Source organism: Acomys minous (genome assembly GCF_964271855.1).
Source record: "Acomys minous genome assembly, chromosome: 18".
NCBI lineage: Eukaryota > Metazoa > Chordata > Mammalia > Rodentia > Muridae > Acomys > Acomys minous.
In genome coordinates this window covers 68,005,742-68,033,339 of record NC_140501.1, presented here as the reverse complement: position 1 = coordinate 68,033,339, position 27,598 = coordinate 68,005,742, and the positions used below count along the sequence as shown (strand labels likewise).

At 48.5% G+C, this 27,598-nt stretch overlaps 3 protein-coding genes and 1 long non-coding RNA gene across 7 annotated transcripts in view; 3 read left to right on the top strand and 1 right to left on the bottom strand.

Moving 5' to 3' along the window:
- The window catches only part of LOC311589056 (protein NYNRIN-like), a 183,608-nt gene that overhangs the window by 95,414 nt on the left and 60,596 nt on the right, over window positions 1–27,598 (bottom strand). The gene's annotated exons all lie outside the window — the stretch shown is intronic.
- Window positions 3,897–8,160, top strand: LOC311589702. The gene is made up of 2 exons (XR_014776628.1): window positions 3,897–4,878; window positions 5,995–8,160. It is a non-coding gene; the product is annotated as an uncharacterized lncRNA (long non-coding RNA).
- Window positions 9,507–23,041, top strand: ANG (angiogenin). 3 transcript variants are annotated; one of them, XM_084767374.1, is made up of 2 exons: window positions 9,507–9,641; window positions 20,431–23,041. In XM_084767374.1, exon 2 carries the CDS (start codon window positions 20,449–20,451, stop codon window positions 20,884–20,886), a length of 438 nt encoding a protein of 145 aa, XP_084623500.1. In that variant the 5' UTR covers window positions 9,507–9,641; window positions 20,431–20,448; the 3' UTR covers window positions 20,887–23,041. The 3 variants fall into 3 exon arrangements, with proteins under 3 accessions (XP_084623500.1, XP_084623501.1, XP_084623502.1); XM_084767375.1 differs by lacking the exon at window positions 9,507–9,641 and adding an exon at window positions 15,301–15,396; XM_084767376.1 differs by lacking the exon at window positions 9,507–9,641 and adding an exon at window positions 18,627–18,706.
- Window positions 9,507–26,395, top strand: RNASE4 (ribonuclease A family member 4). Of its 2 annotated transcripts, none has more exons than XM_084767372.1 (2): window positions 9,507–9,641; window positions 25,671–26,395. In XM_084767372.1, the coding sequence occupies exon 2, from the start codon at window positions 25,688–25,690 to the stop codon at window positions 26,129–26,131; it is 444 nt and encodes a 147-aa protein (XP_084623498.1). In that variant the 5' UTR covers window positions 9,507–9,641; window positions 25,671–25,687; the 3' UTR covers window positions 26,132–26,395. The 2 variants fall into 2 exon arrangements, with proteins under 2 accessions (XP_084623498.1, XP_084623499.1); XM_084767373.1 differs by lacking the exon at window positions 9,507–9,641 and adding an exon at window positions 15,308–15,396.

The following is a 27,598-nucleotide window of genomic DNA, read 5'->3' as shown; positions in this document are numbered from 1 at the left end:
TTTGTATATTATGGTTTCTAACTCTGTGTGTGTGTGTGTGTGTGTGTGTGTGTGTGTGTGTGTGTGTGTGTGTGTCTGTCTGTCTGTCTGTCTGTCTGTCTGTCTGTGTACATGCCACAGTGCATATGTGGAGCTCAGAGGACAACCTTGGTGTCAGTCCTAACCTTCCATCTTGTTGGAGGCAGGGTTTCTCATTGTCCTTCAAGGTCTTTCCTCTCTCTACCTCCCGTCTCATTCTAGAAGTGCTGGGATAAAGACACATGACATTATTTCCAGCTTTACTTGGTGCCAGAGATACGAACACGAGTTCTTATACTTGTATGATGGTGCTTTGCTTATTAAATATGTCCCCAGACCTAACGTGGACTCTTAACACACCTCTAGCTCGCTTCCACCAACCCAAGCGCTTCAAATATCATCAGATAGCCACTGAGGCCTCCATAAAAATGTCACAAAACTGCTGCCACACTGTATTGGTATTTGGTACTTGGGTCACTGTAAACCTGTAGTCCTGAGTCATCCTCACTCATATTTGGCTCCAGAATAGTATCTTATGCTCTCTGAAGCAAGAACTATGTCTTGGCATTGACATAACAGAAAACAAAGAAATGCTGCCCTTGGATATCCAGGACCTTGCTCCACACAGCAGCTGCGTTTGGACATCACATGTCTAGGACCGCTCTCTGGCACAGGATTGGGCTGTCACCTAGCCACTCCATCTTCCCAGTGACAGGCAGGAAAACGAAAGTCATTGAGAATTCTTTTAAAACTCTCCCCATGACCCAGTGAGTCTGTTAGGGATGTAGCACGGACAAGAGGTCGTTCACATTAATATGAGCGCCTTGCCAGTGGCTGACTGAGAACAGGCGATCCTCACTTTTCCATCAGGTGCAGTAAAGCCACTGTGCCAGCGTGCAAAGGTGTGAGTGAGCTTGGCAAAGCTAAGGCACAGGAACTGAGGTCCTTAGGTGGAAAAGTATGATACCATATCCACTTTGAGGGGCAGCCTCATCTTGCCAGCCGTGTACAAAGTACAAGAAACACGGCAAGAATGAGTCTTTTCTTTCCCTGTTCCTCCACACATGATGAGAAAATGAGACAGAAAGACAGAAAGAGAATAAGCTACAAAACCAGGGGCTGTTATGGGAGAAGGTGGGGGAAGAGAGAAAGACAGAAAGAGAGGGAAAGTCGAGGGGGGAGAGGGAGAGGGGGGAGAGTAAGAAGAGGAGGGAGGGAGTGTCACACACTTGCAAGCTAACACATAAGGAGTTAGAGACAAAGACACACAGGCTAACAAGCCCTCAGAGGATGGAAAGAGACACAAGGGGCTGAGGGGAGAAAGGAGAGCAGACCCAGAGATGGCGTGGCACATGACCGACAGCAATCCCAGCACGCAGGAGGCAGAGTCAGGCAGACCTCTGTGGGTTCAAGGTCAACCTGGTCTACTATGAAGTGAAGTCTAGTCTCCCAGGGCAATTGGGCTACATTGTGAGACTCTTCCAAGGGAGAAAGGAGCAGATATGTGTGGGAGGGCAACCAAGCTAGAAGGATATAGGTAGACAGGGAAAGCGAAAGCAGCCCCTTAAGGTGGCAGCTTCAGAGTTCGTGTGAAAGCCCCCGGGATGGGGAGACCTGGTGGCACTCAGAGGAAGGACAGCAGGCTACCGAGAAGAGACTTGATACCCTATGAGCATATACAGGGGGAGGAAGTCCCCCTCAGTCAGAGTCATAGGGGAGGGGAGTAAGGGGAAAATGGGAGGGAGGGAGGAATGGGAGGATACAAGGGATGGGATAACAATTGAGATGTAGTATGAATAAATTAATAAAATGTATTTTTTAAAAAAATAAAATAAAAGGGGAAAAAAGATGGCAGCTTCTTGTTCCCAGAGTTCTCTTGAAGAAAAACTGGTGGGAAATCAAAGGGAGATGGAAGGGAGTATCTAAGCAGAACAGGGGGAGGGGGAAGGCTGGGGGCCAAATTAAACACCTGACTCACAGTCCATGTTGTGGACTCCTGGCCTAGAGCCCCACCCATCCTGAAGGGAGTTCTCTGCAATAAAGCTGTTACCTTTGCTTTCTCCACGGCTCTATATTCAAATTTTTTTGTTCACTCCACAGGACAAGCACAGTAATCCCCTTGACAACCACTACCAAGGGCGCGCACGCGCGCACACACACACACACACACACACACACACACACACACACACACCTGTTCCAAGACTGAAAGGGAGACAGAGTGGAAGAGAAGAAGGGGATGAAGAGAGTAGAAATAGAGGAAAGGCAGGGTCAGGGAGAGGAGAGGTTGAATGTAAGAAAACAGTAATAGCCTGAACGGGAACAAAAGAGCTAGGAGGGGTGGGGGGTGGAGGAGGTTAACTGATTGAATGAGAGGTTGAGGTCAAAACAGAAGCTCAGGAAGATGACCATGGTGACAACTGAGTATTTGGGGATTTGGGGAGAAGATATAGACAGACAAGGGTATAGTTAGAGAGAGGAAGAAGAAACATGGCTCTTAACCCTGTGTTCGTCACCCTTCAGTTGCTATTGTAATGTCTGTTGCACCATTACTGAGGCAACTTATAAAAAGTAGAGTTTATATGGCTCTCAGCTCCAGAGGGAGAAGAGTCCGTTAAGGAGCAGAAACATGGGAGCAAATGGCATGGTAGCAGCAACAGGAAAGTGCTGATCCCACCCTCAACTGCACACAGCATGGAGAGAAAGCAAACTGCAAGTGGGGGTGACTCAATGAATGCACAAAGCCTGCTCCGGGGACATGCTTCCTCCAGCGAGGTTGCACCACCGCTCCAAACAGTGTCACCGCCTGGTAACCAAATGTTCAAAGACTCGAGCCTGTGGTGGGCATTTCACACTCAAACCACCGCAGCCTGTGTCCAGCACATGGCAGTCTGTGTCCATCTGGTTACCCTACGTTTGAAGCCATCTTAAACAACTCAGTGACTACCATGCCAAGTTTGGCTATAGAGCCATATCCTAAACCTCATAAAACCAACAATAAAATACGACAAACACCAAAATGTCTCTTCAAGTTTCCATTTGACAATATTTGGAGATTTTTAAAATTTTTATGTTAACATTTGGTTAAGAAAGGCACCATGAGAGAATGTTTCTTTAAAAGCCATCAAATTCTGGTGTGTTTGATGGGACCGGCCTGCTGTCTCAGTACGTGGAAGATGCCGGCAGAAGGCCCAGAAGTTCAAAGATCATCGGTTATATAACAAGTTCCTGTCCAGCCTAGGCTACACCAGACACTGCCTGAAAACAAAGTAAAACAAGCAAATGGCCGCAGAAAAACAAACGGAAAAACAGCGCTGTCTCTGACTTCAAGCTCATCCTAGGACATTTTGGCTCTGGTCTTCTTAGATTGGCTCAATTATTTGACACCGCTTCTTAGTGGTTTGCGTAAGAAAGAGAACGAAAAAGCAGGAAAGAGCAGGGAGACAGGGATGGGAGGTGCAGACAAGGGCCGCATACTTTCAGTTCTACAACAGCCTAACGCCTTCCTTACAGTCTGACCTCCACAGGAGTGAGTTTCCTGGTCACACACCCTGTCCAACTTCAGGTGTTCAGAAAATCGCCAGCTTTGGGAAAGAAAACACTGGCAGCGGTGGGATTCGAACCCACGCCTCCGAAGAGACTGGAGCCTAAATCCAGCGCCTTAGACCGCTCGGCCACACTACCAATCCGCTGGGCTTTGCCTGTGCATACTATTTATTTACATTATTTCATATCTCTTTAACCCTGCTCTGAAACCCAGCCTTGAAGGATTTTCCCTTCTAGTTGTTTCCCCAAACCGCTGTCCTGGCTCTGGAGTGAGCGGGTTAAACAAAGTATCCTCCCAAGAGGGGTCCTGCAAGCCTGCTGGCCGCACCGGGAGAGAGCGTGGACCGCGGAGGCTTCCCGACGCACCCAGCCCGCGGCGGGTTCTGAAGGCGGGAGATACATTCATCAAAAGGCAGAGGCATGCCCTGTTCCCGGGTGCTCAGGAGAGCCGGTGCGCAGAACCAAAGCGCTTGGCCATGCGCGCCCCAAACTCAGCCAGAGACCCCGCCTGCAGCCTGCGTCTCCCCACGGTGCGTCTCTCAGAGAGGCCGTGTGCAAGCTGATCAGATCCGCTGCTGAAGAGCCTCGGGCCTCTCCTTGAGAGTCTGAATCTTGGCGTTTGCTCAGTGTGCCGCCAGCACCTGCGGACGCGCCGTGCACAGCGTGGGAGCCGTGGTGGCCGGTGCCTGCGGGAGGAGGTGACAGACGCTGCCTTCCCTGCGGACCCGGCCCAGACTGTATGAGCCAGGACTCTTAGATGCCAGCGTGCTCTCACCAACCCCCTTCTCCCAACCTTCTTAGCTACCCCAAGTCAGGAGCTGCAGGGCAGGACCAACCAAAATGAGTCCTCTGACTTGAGGAAGATTACGAACTTCTGGCTTAGAATCCACCAAATTTGGGCCTCCATGTTCCCCGCGCAGGAAAGAAGTCCCCAGGCTCCGGAGCGCAACTGGTGTAAATCACAGAACACAGCTTGGATGATCTGACCCTTTAGTTTGTGTGTGTAGCAGTAGCTGAGAATTGAACGTGCTACTATTGACTAGGAATACTGGTGACTATCCCAGCAAAAGGCTAGGATTGGGATTGGGGGATATTTGAACGAATTTTGTATCTTTAACAGAAATTGTGATTTCCTGGTAATATTCCGATCACATCTTCCATTTGACTAAACTCAGTATACTTGGACGCAAATTTTCACAGAGGCAGTAACCTGGGAGGCTGTGCAATCAAAGTTGAAGAAAAGACATCCAGACCTAGCCCCGCTCTATTATTTTCTAGGTTCTTTTTTTTCTCCACCTATTAAATAAGTAAACGGTAGGTACAAAAAAAAATGTCAGAAGCAGCAGGCAGCAACTTTAAAGTGCAGAAGCGAGCCAGCGCAAGGGCAGACACGCAGGGGGTCCGCACTCAGACAGAGAGAAAGGCTACCCACAAAGTGGGAAGAGGCTCCAGCTCCTGAAATCCACTTTCCCCTGGGGGGCTAGAGGCTGTTTTGAGGAGGTAGGGTGGGGTCCCTCCTTTCGCTTTGCATTGATCACCCTAAACAAAGATGACAAGGTCGTGCGGATAGACCCAGAACTTCAGGTAGTCAAGACTGGCCTTGAGCAAACGTTAACTGAGGATGAGGAAGAAACTAGAAGTTTGCCACTTTCGCTGCCTCTTTGTGTCCCCTTCCCCTCTCCGTCTCCCTAGCTGGGATCTGTCTAGCTCCTAGTCCCTCGCTTTCTGAAGACTAGAAAATGGTTATTGTTTCTTAATCCGTTGTTCTTCTCGAGAGAAGGGATTTTGCTGTCGTTGTGAGCATAGGGAGTGTCTTTGAAAGACACCAAGTACCGAGAAACGTCCAGTTCAGAGATTCCCCCCAAGTGACACTTTTATTATCTTCCTTCCAGAGTGTAATCGTGGTGTGTGTGTGTGTGTGTGTGTGTGTGTGTGTGTGTGTAAAATTTATGGATACATATGTGACCTTCAAGAATAGGTATATTGTGTGTGTGCAGGAGCCCTCAGAACCGAAAGAGGTCATTGGGTTACCTGAAGCTGGAGTTCTGGGCAGTTCTGAGCCACCATGTGAATGCTTTTAACTGATGCAGCATCTCTCTAGCCCAAGAGTGTAGACCTTCCGAGCGATGACTTAGTGGATGCCTTATATAACTTTATTTTTATTTTTATTTTTGGGGTGTTTGAGGTGGCTGAGTGGACTAAGGTTTTTATGCCTGGACTCACATGGTGAAAGGTTGGTCTCTGACTCCACGCTCCAGCTGTGGCATTCGATGGCCCCAAACTGGTGTTTTAAGAGGAAAACGTTAATTATAGAGCCAGGTACAGTGGAGGCAGAGGCAAAGGCTGTGAGTTGCAGGCCAGCCAGGAGCGGAGAGGTGGCTCAGTACCAGCACCCACATGGCTTACAAACATCTGTAACTTCAATTCTAGGGCGCTGGGTTCTCTCTTCCGGCTTCCACCCCCACCAGGCATGCAAGTGGTGCACAGACGTGGATGTGGACAAAACACCTACACATAAAATAAGCAAAAGTAAACAAGTAAATAAATAAAAAATGCTTTTCTTTAGTGAAAGTAACCCCTTGGAAAGTTAATTTTTACTTATTGATTGATCGAGACAGTGTCTTGCTGTGCATCCTTGGCTGGCCTTGATCTCAAGATCCTTAGAGCTGAGACCCTACTCAGGTTTACAGGGGGAAGCTACGACTCTCAGTTTAACATTTATTACCTTGTTTTATGTATCTTTGTGATGCTGGAAATTGAAGCCAAGACTTTGCAGTTCAGGAAAGAGCTCTACCATACCAGACTTACTTACTTTGATCTCACCATGATCTTACTTCATGGACTCTAAACACAGGTATATTTTGTCTATGATTGTCACTCTAGTCCAAGGAAATCTGGCTCCTTCTGACCGCCATGGACACCAGGGACCCTTGTGGTACACAAAAGCAAGCAAACAAGCAAGAAAATAAACAAAACAAAACCCCATTTAAAAAAAGAAAAATGAATAAGACCCAAAACCTTAGGGGAGAAAATAAAATAATTAGTAAGTGGAGTAAATTAATTTTTAAAAATCTAGTTCCTAGTGTGGAACCTAGCTCAGAATTGGAATTCGGAGAGTTTGAAGCTTCTTAAGCGAAGGATTGCACTAAATGGCGAACTGGGCATTGCTTGTTCTCGCTCTGAGGGGAAGCTGTCATTTAAGAGGCTAGTGGCGGAAGTCTGGAGTCAAAAAGAAAAAACCAGATGTGGGAGCGTCAGTTTCCTCCCTTCCGCTGGATTTCTGTTCCTGATTTTACTGTCTGAAGGAGGTGCGGGAGGGGGACTATGTAGTTGTTGTTGTTGGTAGTGGTGTGGGATGGTCACATTGCCTCAAATTTAGGATAATAGTCGTCCTCGTCGGAATCTACCATTATGTCATTTCCAAAAAGCCTAGCGTCTGCAGACTAAATTCCAGCGTGGTATATAAAATGGACTAAAACACAATCTAGGTTTGGCTTCCTTGCTTCCTATAGGGGAGCCTGCAAATTTATCCTTTTCTAAGAAAGAGAGAGAGCTGCCTCTCGTGTGGCCCTATAGCTCAGGGGTTAGAGCACTGGTCTTGTAAACCAGGGGTCGCGAGTTCAAATCTCGCTGGGGCCTAAAGTAACTCAAGTTTTTGAACCAAGGGCTATTTCTTGCAGAAAGCACTTTGTCTCCAGCTTCTGAAACCTCGGTTTCTTTTTCGCTCCCGCTGACCCTCGCGTGCGCTGCGCGTGGGGTGGGGAGAGAGAGAAAGAGGGAGGGAGGACGGGGGAGGGAGAAGAGGAAGGATTGTTCTTCCAGCCGGCTGTGCAGGGAAACAAAGTCGGTATACAGGCCTCCGGGTACAGGAAGCGGGTTGTGGGGAGGGCGGGCCTTAGGATCCCGAAACGTCACTGTCTCCAGCAGGAAACACGGTACCGCAGTTGGAGAGAGACCTAAACCATGGTACAAACTCAGAAAGGCTGTGGTGATGGTTTCCTGTAAAAAGAATGCCTTTTCCCCCAAGGAGAGCTTTTTTAAATTTTGGGTGCTGAGGCTGAACCTGGGATCTCACGCTGGACCACGGGGCTATCACCAAGCCACGCCTCCACCCCAGGGGTTTCCTTGCGGCCGTGGCGTTCCACGCGGTCCCCCCCCCCCCCGCAGAGTGGGCGCGCAGGATGCCGTGCAGTCCCGGTGCGGAGCGCTCGCTCTCTGCTCTCGGGTGGCCGCCTCACCGCACGCGTGCACCCACCCGGCGGGCGAGCATCGCCTGGAGCGCGCGGGGAGGCAGGACGGCTGCCCTGGCGGGGCGTTGCGACGGAGGCTGCGTTCCTACAGAAAGCCACTCTCTGAGGCGTGTTTACTGTGCTTCCCTTCGATAGCTCAGCTGGTAGAGCGGAGGACTGTAGTTCGCTGGTTGCAGCCATCCTTAGGTCGCTGGTTCGATTCCGGCTCGAAGGAGTAGCCTGCATTTTGGGCTTCCAACTCCTGAAGTAAATTCTGGTCCTTTGTTCAAGGTCATAGATCGTCTTTCCATTACGCAGCACGGTTTTCTCAGTCACTAGGATAGTGCTAATTGAAACCGTTATAAAACTAAAAGAAGAAAAAAAGAAAAAAGAGGTTTCGGGTTTGGTTTCTGGCTCTCTACTTAATGTTTACTTTTAGTTTGCTGTCCTATGTCCGAAGTCCAGACACCAAAGACCGCAAGGTACACATAACCTTGTGGCCATGCTTGTGTTCATGTTTTTAAGTAGCTCGCGAGACTCTGATTTGCAGAACCAAACCTCTAGCTAACAAAGAGTCCCTTTATTCACATAGGTATTTTAATGTAGCATTTGACGTGGGTTGGAGACCAGGCTGGGAAGAGCGTAAAGTCGAGACGGATGAAGCACTTTAAACAAAGGAAGTGAGATTTGAAAACACAGTTCCTATCAAGGAAAACTGAGAAGGTTTACAGACTGTCAGACCTTGAGCAAACTTACCCGCCTCCAGCCTGACCGGCCAGCCACCTCCTCCTGCCCCTAGTGCCCTGCTGTCCGCCTGCCTGCCGGCCCGTGAGATTTTCTGCCTGCCGGGGTGGTCGCGAGCATCCTGAGGACGTCCCTCACCAGTTACTCTCGGGACTCCTCTGCTCCACAGCTGAGCTCCGCCAATCCGGCTCGCTCCAGGCTCCTTCTGGAATAAATGAGCAGGCTTGTGACTTGAAATCTGAAAAGTAGCCCCCTTTGAATCCCTTCTGAACCTTGAGTTGTCCCGGACGTGGATAGAAAATGAGAAGGGATAGTTTCAGAATTAATGGGTGGGACTTGACAAAGATGGGGTGAAAATTAAATACTGAGAGAGAAGGGGAGAGGGAAAACGCTGGCGCCTTGACAGCAGGCTGTGTCAAAACATGTAAACTAGACAGATGGTCTGTGGAAAGCTTTATGTTACGGTGGCTCGTTGGTCTAGGGGTATGATTCTCGCTTTGGGTGCGAGAGGTCCCGGGTTCAAATCCCGGACGAGCCCTGTGGGTTTTGTTTTGTTTTTCTCTCTTTCGTTTTTTAAAACCACTACTGGGAAACGCTCACTCCTCTATAAATGTTTTCGTGCTCTGACAATCCTGCAAAAAGGGATGGTGCCACATACTATATAAAGGACTGGCTGGCAGCACCGAACTCCCAGGTCCCTGGAGCTCTCCGCGGGAGCCGTCCAGTGTCCCCCTGGCTCTTGGCGCATCTGCGGCTCGTGTTCCTCCGTAGCAGTCAACCAGACAGCTACCAGTCCGGTTCCTGTGCCGAAACAAACCCACGTTGGTTGTCTGCTTAAAGGCTGGGGTTACTGCTTTAGAGTTTGAAGGCAGGCCCTGCGGGGAGGGGCATCCTTGGAGAAATGGGGTGCGGTCCCAGCCACTGAGGTTGGAATGCCCACCCTCTGCTCCTCTGCACCCCGCCCCAACTGTTTGCGTGGCCAGGCAACCCCGACCTCACCCAGATCCGCGACCAGATTCCAAAGGAATTCATTTCTGCTGTTAGGCACCCGACTAGCAAAGAAGGCGAGAGAAACAAAGCCGCCGCCTCCAGCTCTCAGTGCAGGTGGGTTTCCACTCCGGCCCCTCCGTAGTTTGGCTAGGAGCGGTTTGGCTATGATAGGGCAAATGCGGGGCTCCTGGGAGACGACTTCTCGGGTCTGAGCTGGGAGCTGAGATGTGGTGGGGATCAACTCTCGTCAGAGTTGGAGATACCGATTCCACAGGTCACTTTCTGCAGCTTGGCGGAGTCCAGCGTGGACCGCCATTGTGTAGAACCCAGCCTCAGAGGGGACCACCTGCGGATGGAGGAGTTCCAAGAACCCTGTGTTTGCGTAGATAAGGAAGATTTGTAGGTTCCTGGGTTGATATTAGATTTGTGAAACAGGCTTGCCAAGCTTGTGCGTGCATAACTGGTGTTTTCGTTTTCTATTTCCTGTCTCTCTCCTTCACTCATCCTTAAGTGTGTTACGAAACTTTTGGAGACGCGTCAACAGCCTCCTCTAATGTCTTCTTACTGGATGGTTGGGGTTCTCTTGCTCTGAGACAACACATCACACCATAACAGTTGCAATGATGGAGCATCTTTGTTTCGGAAGGACAGTAGAAAACTTGTCCTAACACTGGGGCATCTCCAGGGGACCAGAGTCTATGACGGCAGTAATCTTACAGCCAGTCCATACATGCAACCGCTAGAAACTTCAGTGGCCAGCCCCAGGCCAACTCCCGAAAGTAGCCTCAGCCACTCAAAGAGCGAGCACCACCCGGCTCTGAGCCCGTTGGTGCGGCTAACCACCAAGGCTTTAATAATTCAAGAAACTCAAGCCGGGCGTGGTGGTACACGCCTTTAATCCCAGCACTCAGGAGGCAGAGGTGAGTTCGAGGCCAGCCTGGTCTACAAAGTGAGTCCAGGACAGCCAAGGCTACACAGAGAAACCCTGTCTCGAAAAACCAAAATAATAATAATAATAATAATAATAATAATAATAATAATAATAATAATAATAATAATAATAATAACAACAATAATAATAATAATTCAAGAAACTCCATGCTGATAAAAGAGGAAAGTCAAATGTTTGGGAGATTTATGGAAATATCAGTGCTGGTTTTCTTTAATGATTTTCAATACTACCTTAAACATTTGGTTTCAATTTTTCTATAAATCCTTCCAGTGGGATGTAAAAGTTGTGTCGTGTGTGTGGAAGCTTCTAGTCACGGGAACGTCAAAAGCACCTTGGTCAGTTAATGTCCCTTTCTTTGTTCTTCAGCTTCCTCTTTTGTAAAATGAAGGTTGAGAGGTGGTCGCAGGCTGCCCCTGTTCTCATCTTGATCGTGCCAGGTGGTGGGATGTTGGTAACAGGTTCAGAGAGTGTGGCGCTGAAGTGTCCTCTAACAGGGCGCGTTTAGAAACAGTGGGCTAGCTGTGGTCAGAGACCAGGCCTGGAAGGGTCCTCACTCAGGAATGTCCCCACCGGTGGGAGTGCACCGCTGCGTGAACTTCCCTCTCACCCTTGTTCTCCCTGCATCCCATGAAACGTTCCTGGGGCTGTCAGGGACGGGGGTGGGGGGGGGTGGGGGGTGGGGGTGGAGGGGCATTATTAGTGTGACACCAATCATGGATTAAAAAGTGTACAGAGGATGCAGGCTGGTAAAAACACCTCTTGAGATTTTTTTTTTTCCTCATTGTATCTATAGTAGAGCAAAGAGCAATCTCTGTACACAGTTGTTTTCAGAGTAACTGCAAGCCGGGAATAGACCAGAAGCCCAGTATGTTGGGAAGTGAATGTTTAATTTGTATCCTGTTTCGAAATTTTTGTTCCCATTCACCCTCAGCCAGTGGTGCCCCCACTTCCTCGGGGTAGTCCTGCTAGGGCTCCTCCTTAGTTGTTACTTCTGTTACTGTTACCATAGTGTTATGAAGAGTTTACACAGTTTGCACACAGGTTCCACACCTGCTTCCACAGTGAGCCCTAAGGACAGGATCAAGCACACACATTCCATATGAAGGCGGAGATGTGTCAACACTAGAGCTACTCCCGTGTCTGTGGATACTACTGGCTTGGAGAAGACACAAACCACAACAACAACAACAACAACAACAACAACAAAATCCAGGAAAGGGGAATGGCTTTCAAGTTAAAACCTTTTTTTTTTTTTAAACAATACTTTTTAAATTTGGCAGTTGTTTTATATGACTGAAAATTCCTGAGGCTGGAGAGATGGCTCAGTGGTTGAGAGCACTGACTGCTCTTCCCAGGTTCAAATGCCAGTACCCATATGGCAGCTGACACCTGTCTGTAACTCCTAGGCTCTGACACCGTCACACAGAGATAATACATGCACACAGAACACCAACACACATTAAAAAGAAACCTGAAATTGCTGACAAAGATATAATACTCAAAGCCTAGGAATGTGGCTCAATAGTAGTCTATGTATCATGTATCTGTCATTGCCTGGTTCTGAGCCCTGGCAAAATACACACACACACACACACACACACACACACACACACACACACACACACAGCTTTTTATTCATAGACTATAATTTCTTGCATCCTAATAAAATACAAAACTTTTCAAACTACCCATTTCTCTTTCAATATGTGCCAAGTTGGAGGGGCGGGGCGGGGGGCGGGGGAGGGAAAGAGCCCTGGCTTTTTGTCAGGGATGTAAGCAGGTTCTAAATTCTCTGCATCACCAGATGAGGGGCCAGGACTTTAGAGAAAGGCCCTGACTGCTGCGAGCCTTTGGCTGTACCCTGCCCCTCATGCTTACACAGCTCCAAAAAGAGGCTGTAGCGTTTGGGCAAGTTAGTGTGTCAGACTAAGGGAATTTTTGTCTGCGTGTGCGCTGTGGGTGAGGGTGAGGCGCCTCTGTTTTCTGTTGTTTATCAGAAAAGGGCCACGCTGACACGTCATCTCTGGCTATGGGAGTTGGCTGATAGTTCCCCTAGGGACTGATGAGGCCATGGGGTGTTGCAATGGACTGGCTGCTCTCGTCTAACAAATGAGTGGCTGACGGCTCTGGAACTCAGTGCCTCCACATCTGTTTAAAGACGATGTGTGATTAATTTAAAGCAGGCATCACCAGACACGGTATGTCTGCACAGTGAGCATGCCAGTGCCTGGTCAGATGTCAGTAGAGACAGGCCTCAGCCCCAAAGGCCCCGAGGGCTATTACTTCTCTGTACTTCTGAAACACTTCACATTTTGGCATTGGGCAGAACAAAGCTTGGCACTTGTCAAATGGATGCCGGGACCGAGTGTGCCTGGGCCTTCCTTTCAGGAGATTCTAGTAGCTCAAAGTCACCAAGGCAGGCTACAACAGCTAACGTAGCCTCTTCACACAACTCCAGCCTTGTTTCCTTTCAGCTCTCAGTTTGGTTAGCATGTGGGGGAGGGTAGAGGGTGGAGGCCACAAGGACAAAGGGGACCGTCAAGCCGGCTGTGCCTCAGCAAAGCTGACTCCTTCCCTGAGCCTCCCACTCTTCCTCCTCAAGCTGTCGGCCCAGTTCTTAGGAAGTGTGTCCGTGAGCATGTGCACATTCTGGGCAGCGTTTGGTTGGTTGGTTGGTTGGTTGGTTGTTGAGACAGGCTTTCTCTGTGTAGCCTAGCGGTCCTAGAGCTAGCTCTGGCCTCAAACTCAAAGAGATCCACCTGCCTCTGCCTCCCAAGCGCTGGAATTAAGAGCGTGCTTTTTAAAGGCATTTCATTCCTACGGATGCCACTCTGTGGTCAGGAGCAGTAACTCACTGGCAAAGGCAAATCAGCTGACTTCGGCAACTTTTGGAAAGCAATCGCAGAGCCCTCCCCGGGATCCATTGCAACACCCAGATAGCTCCATCGGTCCCCAGGGGGAAGTATCAGCCAGCTCCCATAGCCAGAAACTGCTCTGCTTAGCAGTCAAGATGATTTAATAACTGCTACCAAATCCTGCATCTCTGAACCTTTAAAGGGACGTTTGCATGGCTAGAGACTCTAGGTCAGTTGGTGGGAATTTACATGTCATAAAAACTATAGAAGTGAGTAAGCAGATGTCCTTCTCTGGATGTGGTCCACCTGATGGAGAGACAGTGAGATTAATTAACTCTCAAAGGAAAGTTGACACCCTGTTTCTTCAGATATGGCAACCTGAAGTAAACCAGGTCCATCGCACCCATACTGTGGCCAGTAGAGTGTTCCCCCGAGTGTCCCCAGTCCAGGTGTGAGCAGGCCTGCATGTTAGTCCTCCGGGGCTGCCTGTTTGCAGCTTTCCTGCTCCAGCTACCAGAGGGAGCTTTGTTCCTGCCATACAGAGGACCAGCCCTGCTGAGAGTGCCTGAGGATGCTCACAGGCTGTCTTCTTCCTCCTGCTAGAGCAAGCACTGTCAACTGATGCTCTAGCCCTTGTGCCCAGGCCCACCTCCAAACACGCCCAGCAGGGTTCTCATGTGGGGAGAGGTGCTTTTCCCCTGCCTCCACCTCTCCTCCTCACGGGCAACCCGCAGGCCTTCCCTGCCCTGCTTTTGCTTCTTAGAAATTAGTGCAGATTAAGTTGCACACAAATTTCTACCCAAAATGAGGGAGCAAATTCGAGAAATTGACAGAGTGCTAAAATAGTGCAATCTTGTCCTACATACAAGATAAATGTATAATGATTTTTAATTTTTCATACATTTATTTACCTTCTGTGTAAGGCCATTTTGCCTCCATGTATGTCTGTGAAGGAGGCATATGCAGTGCCTGGGGAGGCCATAAGAAGAAGGCATTGGGGCTGGAGCGATGGCTCAGCGGTTAAGAGCACTGTCTGCTCTTCCAGAGGTCATGAGTTCAATTCCCAGCAACTACATGGTGGCTCACAACCATCTGTAATGTGATCTGATGTCCTCCTCTGCCTGCAGGTGTACATGCAGGCAGAGCACTGTATACATAATAATAAATAAACAAAATCTTAAATAAAAAAAAAGAAAGAAAGAAAGAAAAAGAAGAAGGCATTACTACAAGTGGCTGTGAACTGCCATATGGGTGCTGAGAACTGGGAAGAGCAGCCAGTGCCCGTAACCACTGAGCTCTCTGCCCATCCCTGAGTATGAGTATGTGACAACAGTTTTAGTAAACTTCTTCACGACCTCACTGTGTACTTTCTGGGTATTAGATGTCTGACTCACCCCTTGGCTCAATCTACTCTTGATTTTGGCGTTTCCTTATAAGCAGAGCAGATGTGCACAATAGCCTCTTTACAGAGTTTTCATGATGCTTAGTTGTAAACAGCTGGTTTCGCAGTTGCACTTTAAGGAGGAGGAGAGGCTGGTGGCCAGCCTTTGTTTTCTGCGGATAGATGAAGAGGACCTGGCATGTATTTCTGAGGCTTGGAGAGGTGGGAGCACAGCCAGCTCACTCCTTCCTCTAGGCGCCTTCCAAAGCAGACCTTCACGTTGGCGTGAAGAGATGGCATGCATCTGCTCTATGGCATATGAACAGTGAAAGCTCAGCCTTACCCTGAGCAAGCGCAAGGACCATGTGTTTCAGGAAAGAGGCAGCTTAGGAACCAGAGACCATGTCCAGCAAACACCACGGTCTCTGAACAAATGTCTGGTCCACCAGGTGGTTAATATTTGACCGGGTCATGCTCAGGGAAAAGGTGAATGACTCCTTGTTTGTCCATGATTAGTGTCCTTGGTTTATATGTTTCCGACAAAGTAAAGATCCTAAGATAAGCTCTCCCCGCCCCTCGCCAGCACTATATACACCCAGACTGAGAGGCGCCTCTAGCCTCACACGGCAGGACCCTGTCTCCAGGCGCCATCTCCAGCTGGAGGGAACCTGGCCAACCTCTGTAAGACCCTTCCTTGTGTGCGCTCCCGCTCTGTTCTTTCTCTGTGTGCTCCTTCTAGCCGGTCATCTATGTTAGTGAAGCCAGTCAGCGCCCTCTGCAGGACTTCTGGGCCCAAACCCACGCAGTAAGCAGAAAATGAGTTAAAAGCCTACATTTAAAATGAAAACAGGTTTTGTTTGGGGTAGTTTGATTCTGGGTGAGTATAAATTGATGGCATTGAGGACAAGGAGATAGGGATGTAGGAGGGATTCTTAAACTGTGATTAAAAAAAAAAAATGTTAAACCCCCGAAGGCTTGGTAAACCATTTGCTGAAGGGCATCCGAACTGTCTTATTTCCTTCCATAAGGAGCATGTGGCTTGGCAGGAATAAAAAAAGAAACACCCAAAGCCAGGTGGTGGTGGTGGCAGTGGCGGTGCACGCCTGTAATCCCAGCAGAGTTCGAGGCCTGCCTGGTCTACAGAGTGAGTCCAGGATAGCCAGGGCTACACAGAGAAACTCTGTCTCAAAAAACCAAAAGAGAGAAAAGAAAAAAAAAGAAAGAAAGAAAAACCACAAACCAGGAAGTATACTTTCAGCACTGCTTCCGTCCCATTTCTTTCCTCTACCAAAAAAAAAAAATGTTTTTGGATGCTCCTTAAAAACTGAGTGGAATGTGTATCAAGATGGAAAGGAGGAAAGCACTCGAGGACGACTAGGCGCCTGGTGTCAGGGCTTCCCTCGGCATTGTTGCTGAAGCTACCCAGAGCAGTGAGGGCAGAGCTAGGAAAAGGGTGGCCATTGTATGGTCAACCCTACTGCAGGAAGCTCGTTAATCTCTTGGGTCAGAATCAATGCCAGTGGAGAGAAACAGAGAACGCTAGTTCCTGTAAGGACCATTGGGATTGATTTGAGAACGGGTAAAGTGAGGCCAGGCGAAGTGGCGCATGCCTTTAATTTCCCAGCACTCGGGAGGCAGAGGCAGGAGGATTGCTGCGAGTTCGAGGCCAGCCTGCTCTACAAAGCAAGTCCAGGAGAGTCAAGGCTACACAGAGAAACCCTGTCTCTAAAAACAAAAACAACAACAACAACAACAACAAAAGAATGAGTAAGAGGAATCCATAGAAGACTCGGAACAGTGACAGAAAGTCAAATGACAGTCACATGTTGTTAGAGTTTAAAAAAAAATTAGAGAGAGTTGCAAGAGAGAGGATAGGGTTGGCCTGGTGCACTGCTGGAATCTGCTTTCTGGGCGTTTTAGAGAAGTGAAGTCATTATAAGTTGGCAAAAATTAATGTGCAATTTCCACCGATTAGAAACAAGTAACCCAAGCCTGGCAGTGGTGGCGCACGCCTTTAATCCCAGCACTCGGGAGGCAGAGGCGGGCGGATCGTTGTGAGTTCGAGGCCAGCCTGGTCTACAAAGTAGTCCAGGACAGCCAAGGCGGCACAGAGAAGCCCTGTCTCGAAAAAAAATAAATAAACGACAGAGAGAGAGGGAGAGAGAGAGAGAGAAACAAGTAATCCCAGCAGGGCATGGTGGCATACATCTTTAATCCTAGCACTCGGGAGGCAGAGGCAGGCAGAACACTGTGAGTTCAAGACCAGCCTGGTCTACAAAGTGAGTCCAGGATAGCCAAGGCTACACAGAGAAACCCGGTCTTGGGGACGGGGGAACAGAAACAAGTAACCCCTTTTCCTGGCCACTTAGAGAGCTCTCAAAGTCTAAATAGCAAGTGCCTTTTCAGGATGCTAAACCCCCCTCCCCGCGTCCCCCTGTACGCCCCCCTGCCCGCCCCGTGTAGTGTTAGTCTGTTGGTGGTACCTGCAACAGAGCGCCTCCAGGAAAGATGTATTTCAGTGAGATTAGACCAAGGCTGCCCTATGACCGCTGTTTTTCCAGTTGGTACTTTGTACCATCAACTAGTTTATATAAAGCTGTCCCTGCAATCCCAGCGTTGCTGGGTTTGGCTACTGAAACCGATAAAGAATCTATTAGCTTAGTGAGAACCTTAGACTTTCAAAGCTAGAGCCCCTCTCACTTACAGATGGTGAAGCCTAGGCCTAGGGAGAAAAAGGTAGTTAACCACCAGAGTGACTTTGAGAGTCCGCTACGATTCAAGGTAAAGAATTCAGACCCCGGCTCAGCTGTAGATTATTCAGCATCAGGAAATAAGGATGAGTACATGGCTGTTTGCCCAAAATCACATGAGCAACAGAGTGCTTGGAAACAACAGCCATGAAACCCGATAGCTAGTAAATATCCGCTTTGTGATGTCTTAGCATCTGGATCCTACACGTTGTGGCTTTTGCTTTGGTGTCCTAAATACCTAAAGCCTGGCATATTCAGGCATGCTCAGTGAGCCTAGCATTTACAACTTGTACTGCGAGGCGCTCCTCAAGGGCCAAGCGTCCTCCTACCGAACGGCAACATGCTTGTCTACTGTTGCCACCTGCTGGCCTTTTTTAATATTACCAGCTCTTGTTATTTCGTTTAGGTTAGGGTAGCCAGGCTGGCCCCAAACTTACAGGTGGATGTGAGCTGCTTAGTGTGGCCTGGGACGCGAACTCAGGCTCTCTGAAGAGAAGTATGCGCTTTTAACTGCCGAACTGTCTCTGTAGCCCCACCATAAGGAGGGTTTTTAAGTCTCGGGATGATATTTTTAGTTTAGTTCAGTTTAGTTTAGTTTAGTTTCTCTAAAGAACCAAGGATTTTACCAGAAACTGCTTGCCGAAAACACCTAAGTATCTCCCAGTTTCCAGAATTTCAAATTTTGTAAGAAATAACATCTTTTAAACGTCCTTTAAGGACCTTTGGCCCTAAAACATGCTGTTTGCGACAGATGCGTGTGGGACAGGGTGAGCTGAGGGTTCTGGAGGTGAGACAGCAGGAAGGAGCCTTCGCTCTCTTCTCCTTTTCAGAGAGATCTTACAGTGAATTGTAAGTCCTTTGGCTTCATGAGAGATCTGTTTTGTTTTGCTTTTACCACACTGTAAGGTCACTTGCCTAAGCTAACAGCATTACAAGTACAGGAGAGACTAAAATATATTCTCTCAGGTCATCCAAAGAGCCTCTGAAGAACAAGCTCGCTTTCTCCTTTTTCCTTTGTAAGAGTCACTTTCAGGCCCACTTCAAGTACCGCACACTTGTTCTGTTCCGTGCACCGCACAGTAATTGCTCCCTGGGAGAAGGAGTCCCCCCCCCCCAGTCTTCCCCCCCCCCCCACTTCATGCCAAGGTGATCTCTCACCAGCTTTCCTCCCCGGTGTGGAACTGACTGGCCTGGAACCCCATCTCAATAGCCTTGAGGGATCGGCTGTCCCTGTGCTCACGGTCAGTCTTCATGGCTCTCAGCTCTGATGTTACCGTCTATCTCATGTCAGGAGCTCCTATCCCTTCCCCATGGTGCCATAATAAGAGTCTTCTGCATTACCCAGCCTAGTGTGGAACTCCATGAGCTCCTATCCCTTCCCCATGGTGCCATAATAAGAGTCTTCTGCGTTACCCAGCCTAGTGTGGAACTCCATGAGCTCCTATCCCTTCTCCATGGTGCCATAATAAGAGTCTTCTGCGTTACCCAGCCTAGTGTGGAACTCCATGAGCTCCTATCCCTTCCCCATGGTGCCATAATAAGAGTCTTCTGCGTTACCCAGCCTAGTGTGGAACTCCATGAGCTCCTATCCCTTCTCCATGGTGCCATAATAAGAGTCTTCTGCGTTACCCAGCCTAGTGTGGAACTCCATGAGCTCCTATCCCTTCTCCATGGTGCCATAATAAGAGTCTTCTGCGTTACCCAGCCTAGTGTGGAACTCCATGAGCTCCTATCCCTTCCCCATGGTGCCATAATAAGAGTCTTCTGCGTTACCCAGCCTAGTGTGGAACTCCATGAGCTCCTATCCCTTCCCCATGGTGCCATAATAAGAGTCTTCTGCATTACCCAGCCTAGTGTGGAACTCCATGAGCTCCTATCCCTTCCCCATGGTGCCATAATAAGAGTCTTCTGCGTTACCCAGCCTAGTGTGGAACTCCATGAGCTCCTATCCCTTCTCCATGGTGCCATAATAAGAGTCTTCTGCGTTACCCAGCCTAGTGTGGAACTCCATGAGCTCCTATCCCTTCTCCATGGTGCCATAATAAGAGTCTTCTGCGTTACCCAGCCTAGTGTGGAACTCCATGAGCTCCTATCCCTTCCCCATGGTGCCATAATAAGAGTCTTCTGCGTTACCCAGCCTAGTGTGGAACTCCATGAGCTCCTATCCCTTCTCCATGGTGCCATAATAAGAGTCTTCTGCATTACCCAGCCTAGTGTGGAGCTCCATGGCTCAAGCAATCCTCTCATCTCCGTTTGCTAAGTAACCGAGACTTAGAGACACACACCACAGCACCTGCCCTTGGTATATCTTACAAGTCTTTGCCTCCTAGGATTTAATATGGTTCCTGGGCCCAATGGGGACTTGAGTAATGTTTGTTACCAAGTTAAGAAATAGGTGGTGAATTAAGAGTGGAAATGGAAGGCCGGGCGTGGTGGCGAACGCCTGTGATCCCAGCACTCGGGAGGCAGAGGCAGGCGGATCACTGTGAGTTCGAGGCCAGCCAGGTCTACAAAGTGAGTCCAGGACAGCCAAGGCTACACAGAGGAAGCCTGTCTCTTACAAAACTTTTAAAAAAAAATGGAGGGATGGAGAGATGGCTCAGTGGTTAAGAGCAGTGCCTGCTCTTCCAAAGGACCTGGGTTCAATTCCCAGCACCCACAGGGCAGCTCACAACTGTCTGTAAAGCCAAGATCTGACACTCTTATACTAAGGCACATTAAAATTAAATGGATCTTGTTATGCTATGGCTGACGGGGAACCTACAGAATAGAGAAAGAAGCACGCCATGGAGCGACTGGAGTCAGTTAGAAAGGCCAAAGCAAGGGTGGAACTTAATGGCTGAGGACAACTGACTTCTAATGGTCTATGAGAAAGAAAAGTCTCCACCCTTTTCTCCACCCTTTTCATCTAAGTTAGGATGTGCTTCCATGGCTCTACCACTCCTGCTTTCTTTGCCCTTGGCAGGAATCTCTGTTGGAAGAGATGGCGATGAGTCTGGCCCCTTTGTTGTTGGTCTTCATGCTGGGTCTGGTTAGCATCCCACCAACTCTGGCTCAGGATGACTCCAGGTTCACAAAATTCCTGACTCAGCATTACGACGCCAGGCCAAGGGGCCGGGACGACAGATACTGTGAAAGGATGATGCAGAGGCGAAAGTTGACCCGGCCCTGCAAAGCTGTCAACACCTTTATCCACGGCACGAAGGACAGCATCAAGGCCATTTGTGGAGCGAATGGAGACCCTTACAGAGGAAATTTAAGAATAAGCAAGTCTCCCTTCCAGGTCACCACCTGCACGCATAATGGAGGGTCGCCCCGGCCCCCGTGCCGGTACCGAGCTTCCTCGGGGTACAGAGACATTGTTGTCGGCTGTGAAGATGGCTTGCCTGTCCACTTCGATGAGTCTTTTGTTCACCTGTAGTCAGCAGATCCCTGGTGCAGCCCTGGCTCTGCTTTCTTTTTCATAGCTCATAATAATGGTGGCGGCATTCACTGTCGGGGGCCAGAAAATGAGCTACCCGAAGCATACTCCTGATTTACAGTGCACATAAATAAAGGTGTCTCTGAAGCCATTCAGAATCCGTCTGGAGGAGTCACTTGTTGCAAGTTAACTCAGCTCTTTCTGTTGCCTCTGCTCAGCTGCACCCCGGAGGAAGGGGCTGGAACAGAGAGCATCTTCCTTATCTGTCAGGCGATGATAAGAAGGCAGGCTTTATCATTCTATGGTGCTGCCGACTGTGAGTCAGGATAGGACAGGAAATCTTCAAGGGGCAAATAGTCTATTAAGTAATAGGTCACAAAAGGAGCCCTTAGGGGAAGGAGTTTAAGATCAAGAGCCAACAAGCCAAAGATACCTTCCCCACTGGCTCCTCCCCTCTCTCACACAACACAGCATGAGACTGTCACTGGTGGTTGGGGGGGAGACACACAACTCCAAGCTGTCATCCTGAGCAACCTAGTGAGTCCCCTTAATTTTTTTTAGGGACCTCAACTCTGTACAAACCAGATTCATATTTTCATGCAAGGAAAAAAAATGTCGAGACTAGCCTGCATGAAGCAGGGTTGAAGTGTTTTGTTTGTTTGTTTTTGCTTTTTTGTTTTGTTTTGTTTTAAATCAATGATAATTTTAACATAGACTGTCAGCATAAAAGTTTATTTAAAATTTAAAAACCTGTCTACTTTACATTATTTTCTCATTCATCTTTTTTGTTGTTGTTGTTGTTTTGTTTTGTTTTTTGAGACAGGGTTTCTCTGTGTAGCCTTGGCTGTCCTGGACTCACTTTGTAGACCAGGCTGGCCTCGAACTCACAGCGATCCGCCTGCCTCTGCCTCCCGAGTGCTGGGATTAAAGACGTGGGCCACCACGCCCGGCTTCTCATTCATCTTTTACTTTATGGAGTGATATTTGACAACTGGGGGGGTTTTAAGGAAGTTATAGAAAGATTTAAAAACTTATTTTTTTTTTTTTACATTCTTCAGCTAGGTTCATTTTCAAGTTTAAAAGCTATGTATAAACAGAGCTTCCTGGATGCTGGTAGACGCATAGGCTCAGCAGGTGACGTCCTGTCAGTAAAGGTTTATGAACAATGCCTAGATGTTTTATTTAGAAAGCAGTTGCTAATAAATGCAAAACCATCACTTGTGTTGTCTTACGAATATATGACTATCAGGGCTGCTGTTTCCTCTAAGATGTCATCTCCAGTTCCTATCGTTGCCCTAAATGGGACCCAGAGCCCCACTTTCCCAAGCTATAGGCCAGGACCTGAGTGAGCCAGCCTTCCTGACAATTCAAATCTGGGAAGGGCTTGAGAAGCGGGCTGCAGATACATGCTCAGCCCTTCAGAAAAGAGATAGAATTCTTCAAATGCCTCTCTTTAGAAAAATCACCTTTAAAAAAATTGAAAGGGCAGTGAGCTCATTTGGTGAGCAAAGGTGCTTGCCACTAACACTGATGGCCCAAGTTTTATTTGGGGATTCGAATGGTAGGAGGAGACAACCTACTCCTGAAAAAACAAACAAACAAACAAACAAACAAACAAAATCCCTGATGGAGCAGCACTTGAACACAGTCTGGTACTTCTGTACTGAGTCTCTTGCTCTCTGGTAACACAAAGCTGTTTAGAGCGAAACATCAAATTACAGATGAGGCATTGTGTTACTGTAATAAGCCGTTTGAGAAGCTGAAGGCAAGGTGACCGGCGATTGCTGGCTGTGCAAGGAGAAAACAAGAAGAACTCCCAAATTTTACGGAATGTGACGTGTAAACAAGAATATTTTATGCAATTGGAGAGGAAACACTCACCAGGGCCCAGACCTCCAATTTTTGAGAGTTTAATTAACTCTTTTAAAATAAAGGGAGTATTTTTTTTTTCCCAAGATAGGGTCTCTCTGTGTAGCCTTGGCTGCCTTGGACTCACTTTGTAGACTAGGGTGGCATACAAACTCACAGCGATCCACCTGCCTCTGTCTCCCCAGTGCTGGGATTAAAGGAGTGTGCCACCACACCTGGCCAACAATATGGAAGGTAACACAATGTAGCCATTCATTATTTTCTCCTGACTGAAGAAGATAGAAGAGAAGAAGAAAAACAAGTGGTGAATAGCTCCTGAGGCAAGATGCTCTGAACAGGAAGGCAGCATCGCTCTCCCGACTCTGTGAGAGTCAGCCCATTTCAGGTGCAGTATGTCTTGTGGCCTTTCGCCTATGCACTGCACTGGGGTAGGTAGACCTGCCTCCCTTCACCTCAAGGTGACTTAGCTTTCCATTCCTTTCCTCACAGGTACATGGTCAAAGACAAAAGTGAACAGAACGGAAACAGTTGCCTGCCTTTACTGACCAGTTATGGTGTGCCAGATGTTGTGATAAGACCTCCCATCCGATTTTTAAAAATTTTGTCTCACAGTATTGAGACAAACAGGTGTTCTTACACTTCTGTAACTTATATGCAATACACTAAAAGAGGTTATGGAATCTCCCCAAACCACACACTGTGTTAGTCTTCCTTCCATTGCTATGACAAAAATATTTGAACCAATCAACTTAAAGAGAGGAAAGCCTTATTTTGACACATTTCGCTGGTACCTCTGGAGAGGCGGTGCACTGTAAGCAGAAGAGGCGTCAGGAGACCAGGGAGATTCTGAAAGGACGTCCCCTGGGTGACCTGACTTCCAACAGCACCACCCTGGGGACCACCCTGGGGACCGAGCCTTCACCACACAGGCCTTTGAGGAACTTTGAAAATCTGGACTACAGCAGTTAGTACAAGGCAATCATGGTGTCGAAAGAAGTTCTTCCTGGGAATCCGAGGTGCAGCGGGAAAGCCTTTGGGGGAAGTCCTGGTTAAAATGAGGAACATACTAAGATAAGTTACAAAGCCTTTCTCCCTCCCCTTGGCTTCTGCTACTCCCACCACCACCTCCCAAGTGTTGGAATTACAGGTGTGCACCACCATGCCTGGTTGCACATGAGGCTGGGGAATAGAACCCCAGCTGCGCGCAGCAAGGCTGCTAATACCTGTAGCAGTGCTCTCTCAAAACTGCAGCTGTGCAAAGGCATGACTGCAAGTGTGCGTGTGTGTATGTGTGTGTGTGTGTGTGTGTGTGTGTGTGTGTGTGTGTGTGTGTAGGGGGTGACAACAATACTGGTTAATTATCACTTATCAAAGCATGGGTTTTGGCTAGAATTAAGTAAGCCGTAAGCCACTTCAGTGGCGCGTGGGATCTGCCGTCAGGAAGCCGCATCTGTATACATGAAACCATCTCAGAAGGAGACAGCTCTTGGACTGTACCTGCACTGATAGGTCGGCACGATTCTTTTTAAAACCGTGCCTGTTCCTTTGGGGGTGTCCACTTCGGTTGTCTCAGGGATGACTTTTACTTGTTTTCGGTCAATCAACATGCACGTCAGTCTGAGGACTGACCGCCAGATGGCAGCATCTGCTAGGCATGCCTTAAGCCATTCCTGCAGAAAGTACCTGCTGCTGTCCTTATTACCCTGCTTTGTTTAAGTAATATTTGTATTAGTTATTTGGGGATTTTACACAACGTATTTTGATCACATTCACTCTCCTCTCCCAACTCTCCCCGGGTCTACCCACCATCCTACACTTCAGAGCCTCCTTTTTAATTTTTAAATCTATTGTGTCCAGTTTGTTCTGCCCAAACACTCTGGCATGTGGGGCTACCCTCAAGAGCATGGACGAATTACCAAGAGTCACACATCCTTAAAGAAAACGACTCTTCTGCTATGACTTGCCAATGGTAGCAGTTAGCAGTGAGACTTCACACCGTCCTGCCCCATCCCGCCCCCCCTCTGCTCCCCCCCACCTCCTAGTCCCCCCCCCCCAGGCTGGGATTTGCGTAGGTGAACTCATCACCTGTGAATTCGCATGTGCAGGTGCCCTGTTGTGCCCAGAAAACAGTTTCACGGTAGCCATCCCCTAACTGACAATCTTTCCACCCCACTCCCTCCAATAATTCCTGAGGCCTGGGTGTGGGGAGGTGTTATGGGAGGGGACGAGTTACATTTATTGTTATGTATTTTATGTACATTGGGGTTTTGTCTGCATGTGTTAGGGAGTTGGATCCCCTCAAACAGAAGTTGCAGACACTTGTGAGCTGCCGTGTGGATGCTGGGAATTGAACCCAGATCCTCTGAAAGAGCAGCCAGGGCTCCTAACCACTGAGCCATCTCTCCAGTCCCTCCACTAGCGGAGCAGTGTCAGGGAGAAGAAAGGCTAGACTCCAGTGGTCCTTCATCTCCCTTGTTTCCTAGACAGAGGCCATTCAAGTCCATCTGTAAGCTTTGACCCCAGTCTGTCCACTGTTTTGGGAGTTGAAATTCCCAGAACACCAAACACTCCCTAAAGATCATAGTAGCTAATTCTCCTACAAAAACTCCAGCTTTATGTCGATTTACCATTCCTTGTTTTAGCCTATAGACTCACAGGCCTGGGCAACTAGCCACCCAGGTATGCCTGCTCTGATTTGCTCTGATAGCTACCCACCTGCCATTTAGTAAAGAGAGCAACCTTTGCTTTCAAGGATGCCTGGTGGACAAAATAGTAGCTCTCAGGGAAAAGGTGGGGGGAAGGGAGAGCAGGAGGGAGCGGGAGAGTGCAAGCGGAGGAAAGGGAAATGGGGTTCTCGGCACCTCACCAGGGCCTGGTCCTTACCTTCCGTTCACCTGTTCTTGCTTTCTTCTCAGGCACTGTCTAGGTGGCGATGGCGCTACAGAGGACCCAGTCCTTGCTTCTGCTCTTGGTGCTGGCCCTGCTGGGCTTAGGGCTTGTGCAGCCCTCCTATGGGCAGGACCGGATGTACCAGCGGTTCCTTCGACAGCATGTGGACCCTCAGGTGACAGGCGGCGATGACAGGTACTGCAACGTGATGATGCAGAGGCGGAAGATGACTTCTTACCAGTGCAAACGCTTCAACACCTTCATCCACGAGGACATCTGGAACATTCGTGGCATCTGCAGTACCACCAACATCCAGTGCAAGAATGGCAACATGAACTGTCACGAGGGTGTAGTGAAGGTCACAGACTGCAGGGAGACAGGGAACGCCAGGCCACCCAACTGTAGATACAGGGCGAGTGCCAGCACTAGGCGGGTTGTCATTGCCTGTGAGGGTAACCCAGAGGTCCCAGTGCACTTTGACAAATAGATGCCACCCGGAGTTGTTACAGCTTGTCGCTGGTGCCTGGTCTCTGAGTCAGTGAGAACAGCAGTGAGTGATATATTTGAAAGGCCCCAGGCTTTGTTTCCTTTGCTCAGATCTTATACCCATACATGCTCAGTATTACCCGTTATGTTAAGTGCATCACATCCAAGAGAAGACGGAAGCCTCTCATAATCCTGACAGCTTGGTCCTCCCACACCCTATCCCCTGGAATTTATGCATTAAATGTATGCTAGGTACTATTTCAACAACTACAAAGAGTCTCTTTTTTTTTTTTTCTTTTGGTCTGAGTTGTCTCGTCCCAGTGTCCTAACAATCCCCTGGTGCCAATTCTGCCACTTTATTCAGTAGCTTAGAGTTAAAGGATTTGAAGAGCATGAAAACAGTGGAAGATCTCAGACAAAACTCCAGCCGACCAGGGTGCTCGCACAGGGGGCTTTACCTACTTCGTTATAGATGCCTTCTCTTATTCCTAAGCGTCATTCTTAGGGAAACCATTTAGAGTTTGGAAGTAGCATACTGGCAAAATGAGGAACTCTGAGTTCACTTGGTATTGTCATGGCTTGTGCCTACTAAGGTTAAAATTTAAAAAGCTATATCAAAAATGCAGTAGATCACCAAGGTCTGTTTACTGCTCTTGTCTGAAAGATTTGCCACACTTTCATTATGATAAAGAGGCGTCCGCTGAGCCTGCTGTGGCATGGGCGTGCGTTCTCCTGTCTCCTTCAGATCGACTCCAGCCCATGAGTGCTTGTGCCCCTTAGCGCTCCTATCCACTCTGGTCAAACACGAACACCCAGCAGATCCATCACAACACAGAAACGTCCACGCCTTTACTCCACACACAAGAGCTGAAGTAAGACCTCGGAGGCGGCCCTTGCTAAAAAGGACCAACTCTTCACGTGGCAAATGAGAGTGCTGCGTTATTTGCTGTTATTGATGTCTGTGACTGCGTACACCCAACAGGTGACTGAGAGTGAGCGAGCAAGGCTGGTGTTTCTGGCTGTGAATAATTTGTCCTTTCTGAGTCTTCTGTGGTCAAGTGGAATGCAAGATCTGATGGGTAAACAGAGAATAGTGTGTGTGTGTGTGTGTGTGTGTGTGTGTGTGTGTGTGTGTGTGTGTCCAGGAAGAGGTCGGAGGATGATGCTTGGGAATCGGTTATCTCTTTCCACAATGTATTCCAGGGATTGAACTCAGGTTTTCAGGTTTGTAGGGCAAGCGTTATTACCCACTGAGCCATCTCACTGGCCCAGACAATGACTCTGACCAACAAGAGATAATAGTTGGTGTGGTAGCTTGAATATATTTGGTCCCCATACACTCAAGTGTTTGAATGCTTAGTCCACAGGGAGAGGCACCATTAGGAGGTGTGGCCTTGTTGGAGTGGGTGTGGCCTTGTTGGGGTGGGTGTGGCCTTGTTGGAGGAAGTGCATCACTATGAGGGTGGGC

Coding starts and splice junctions, on each gene's coding strand:
- RNASE4 (XM_084767372.1), top strand. CDS start 25,688: ATGGCGCTACAGAGGACCCAGTCCTTGCTTCTGCTCTTGGTGCTGGCC.
- ANG (XM_084767374.1), top strand. CDS start 20,449: ATGGCGATGAGTCTGGCCCCTTTGTTGTTGGTCTTCATGCTGGGTCTG.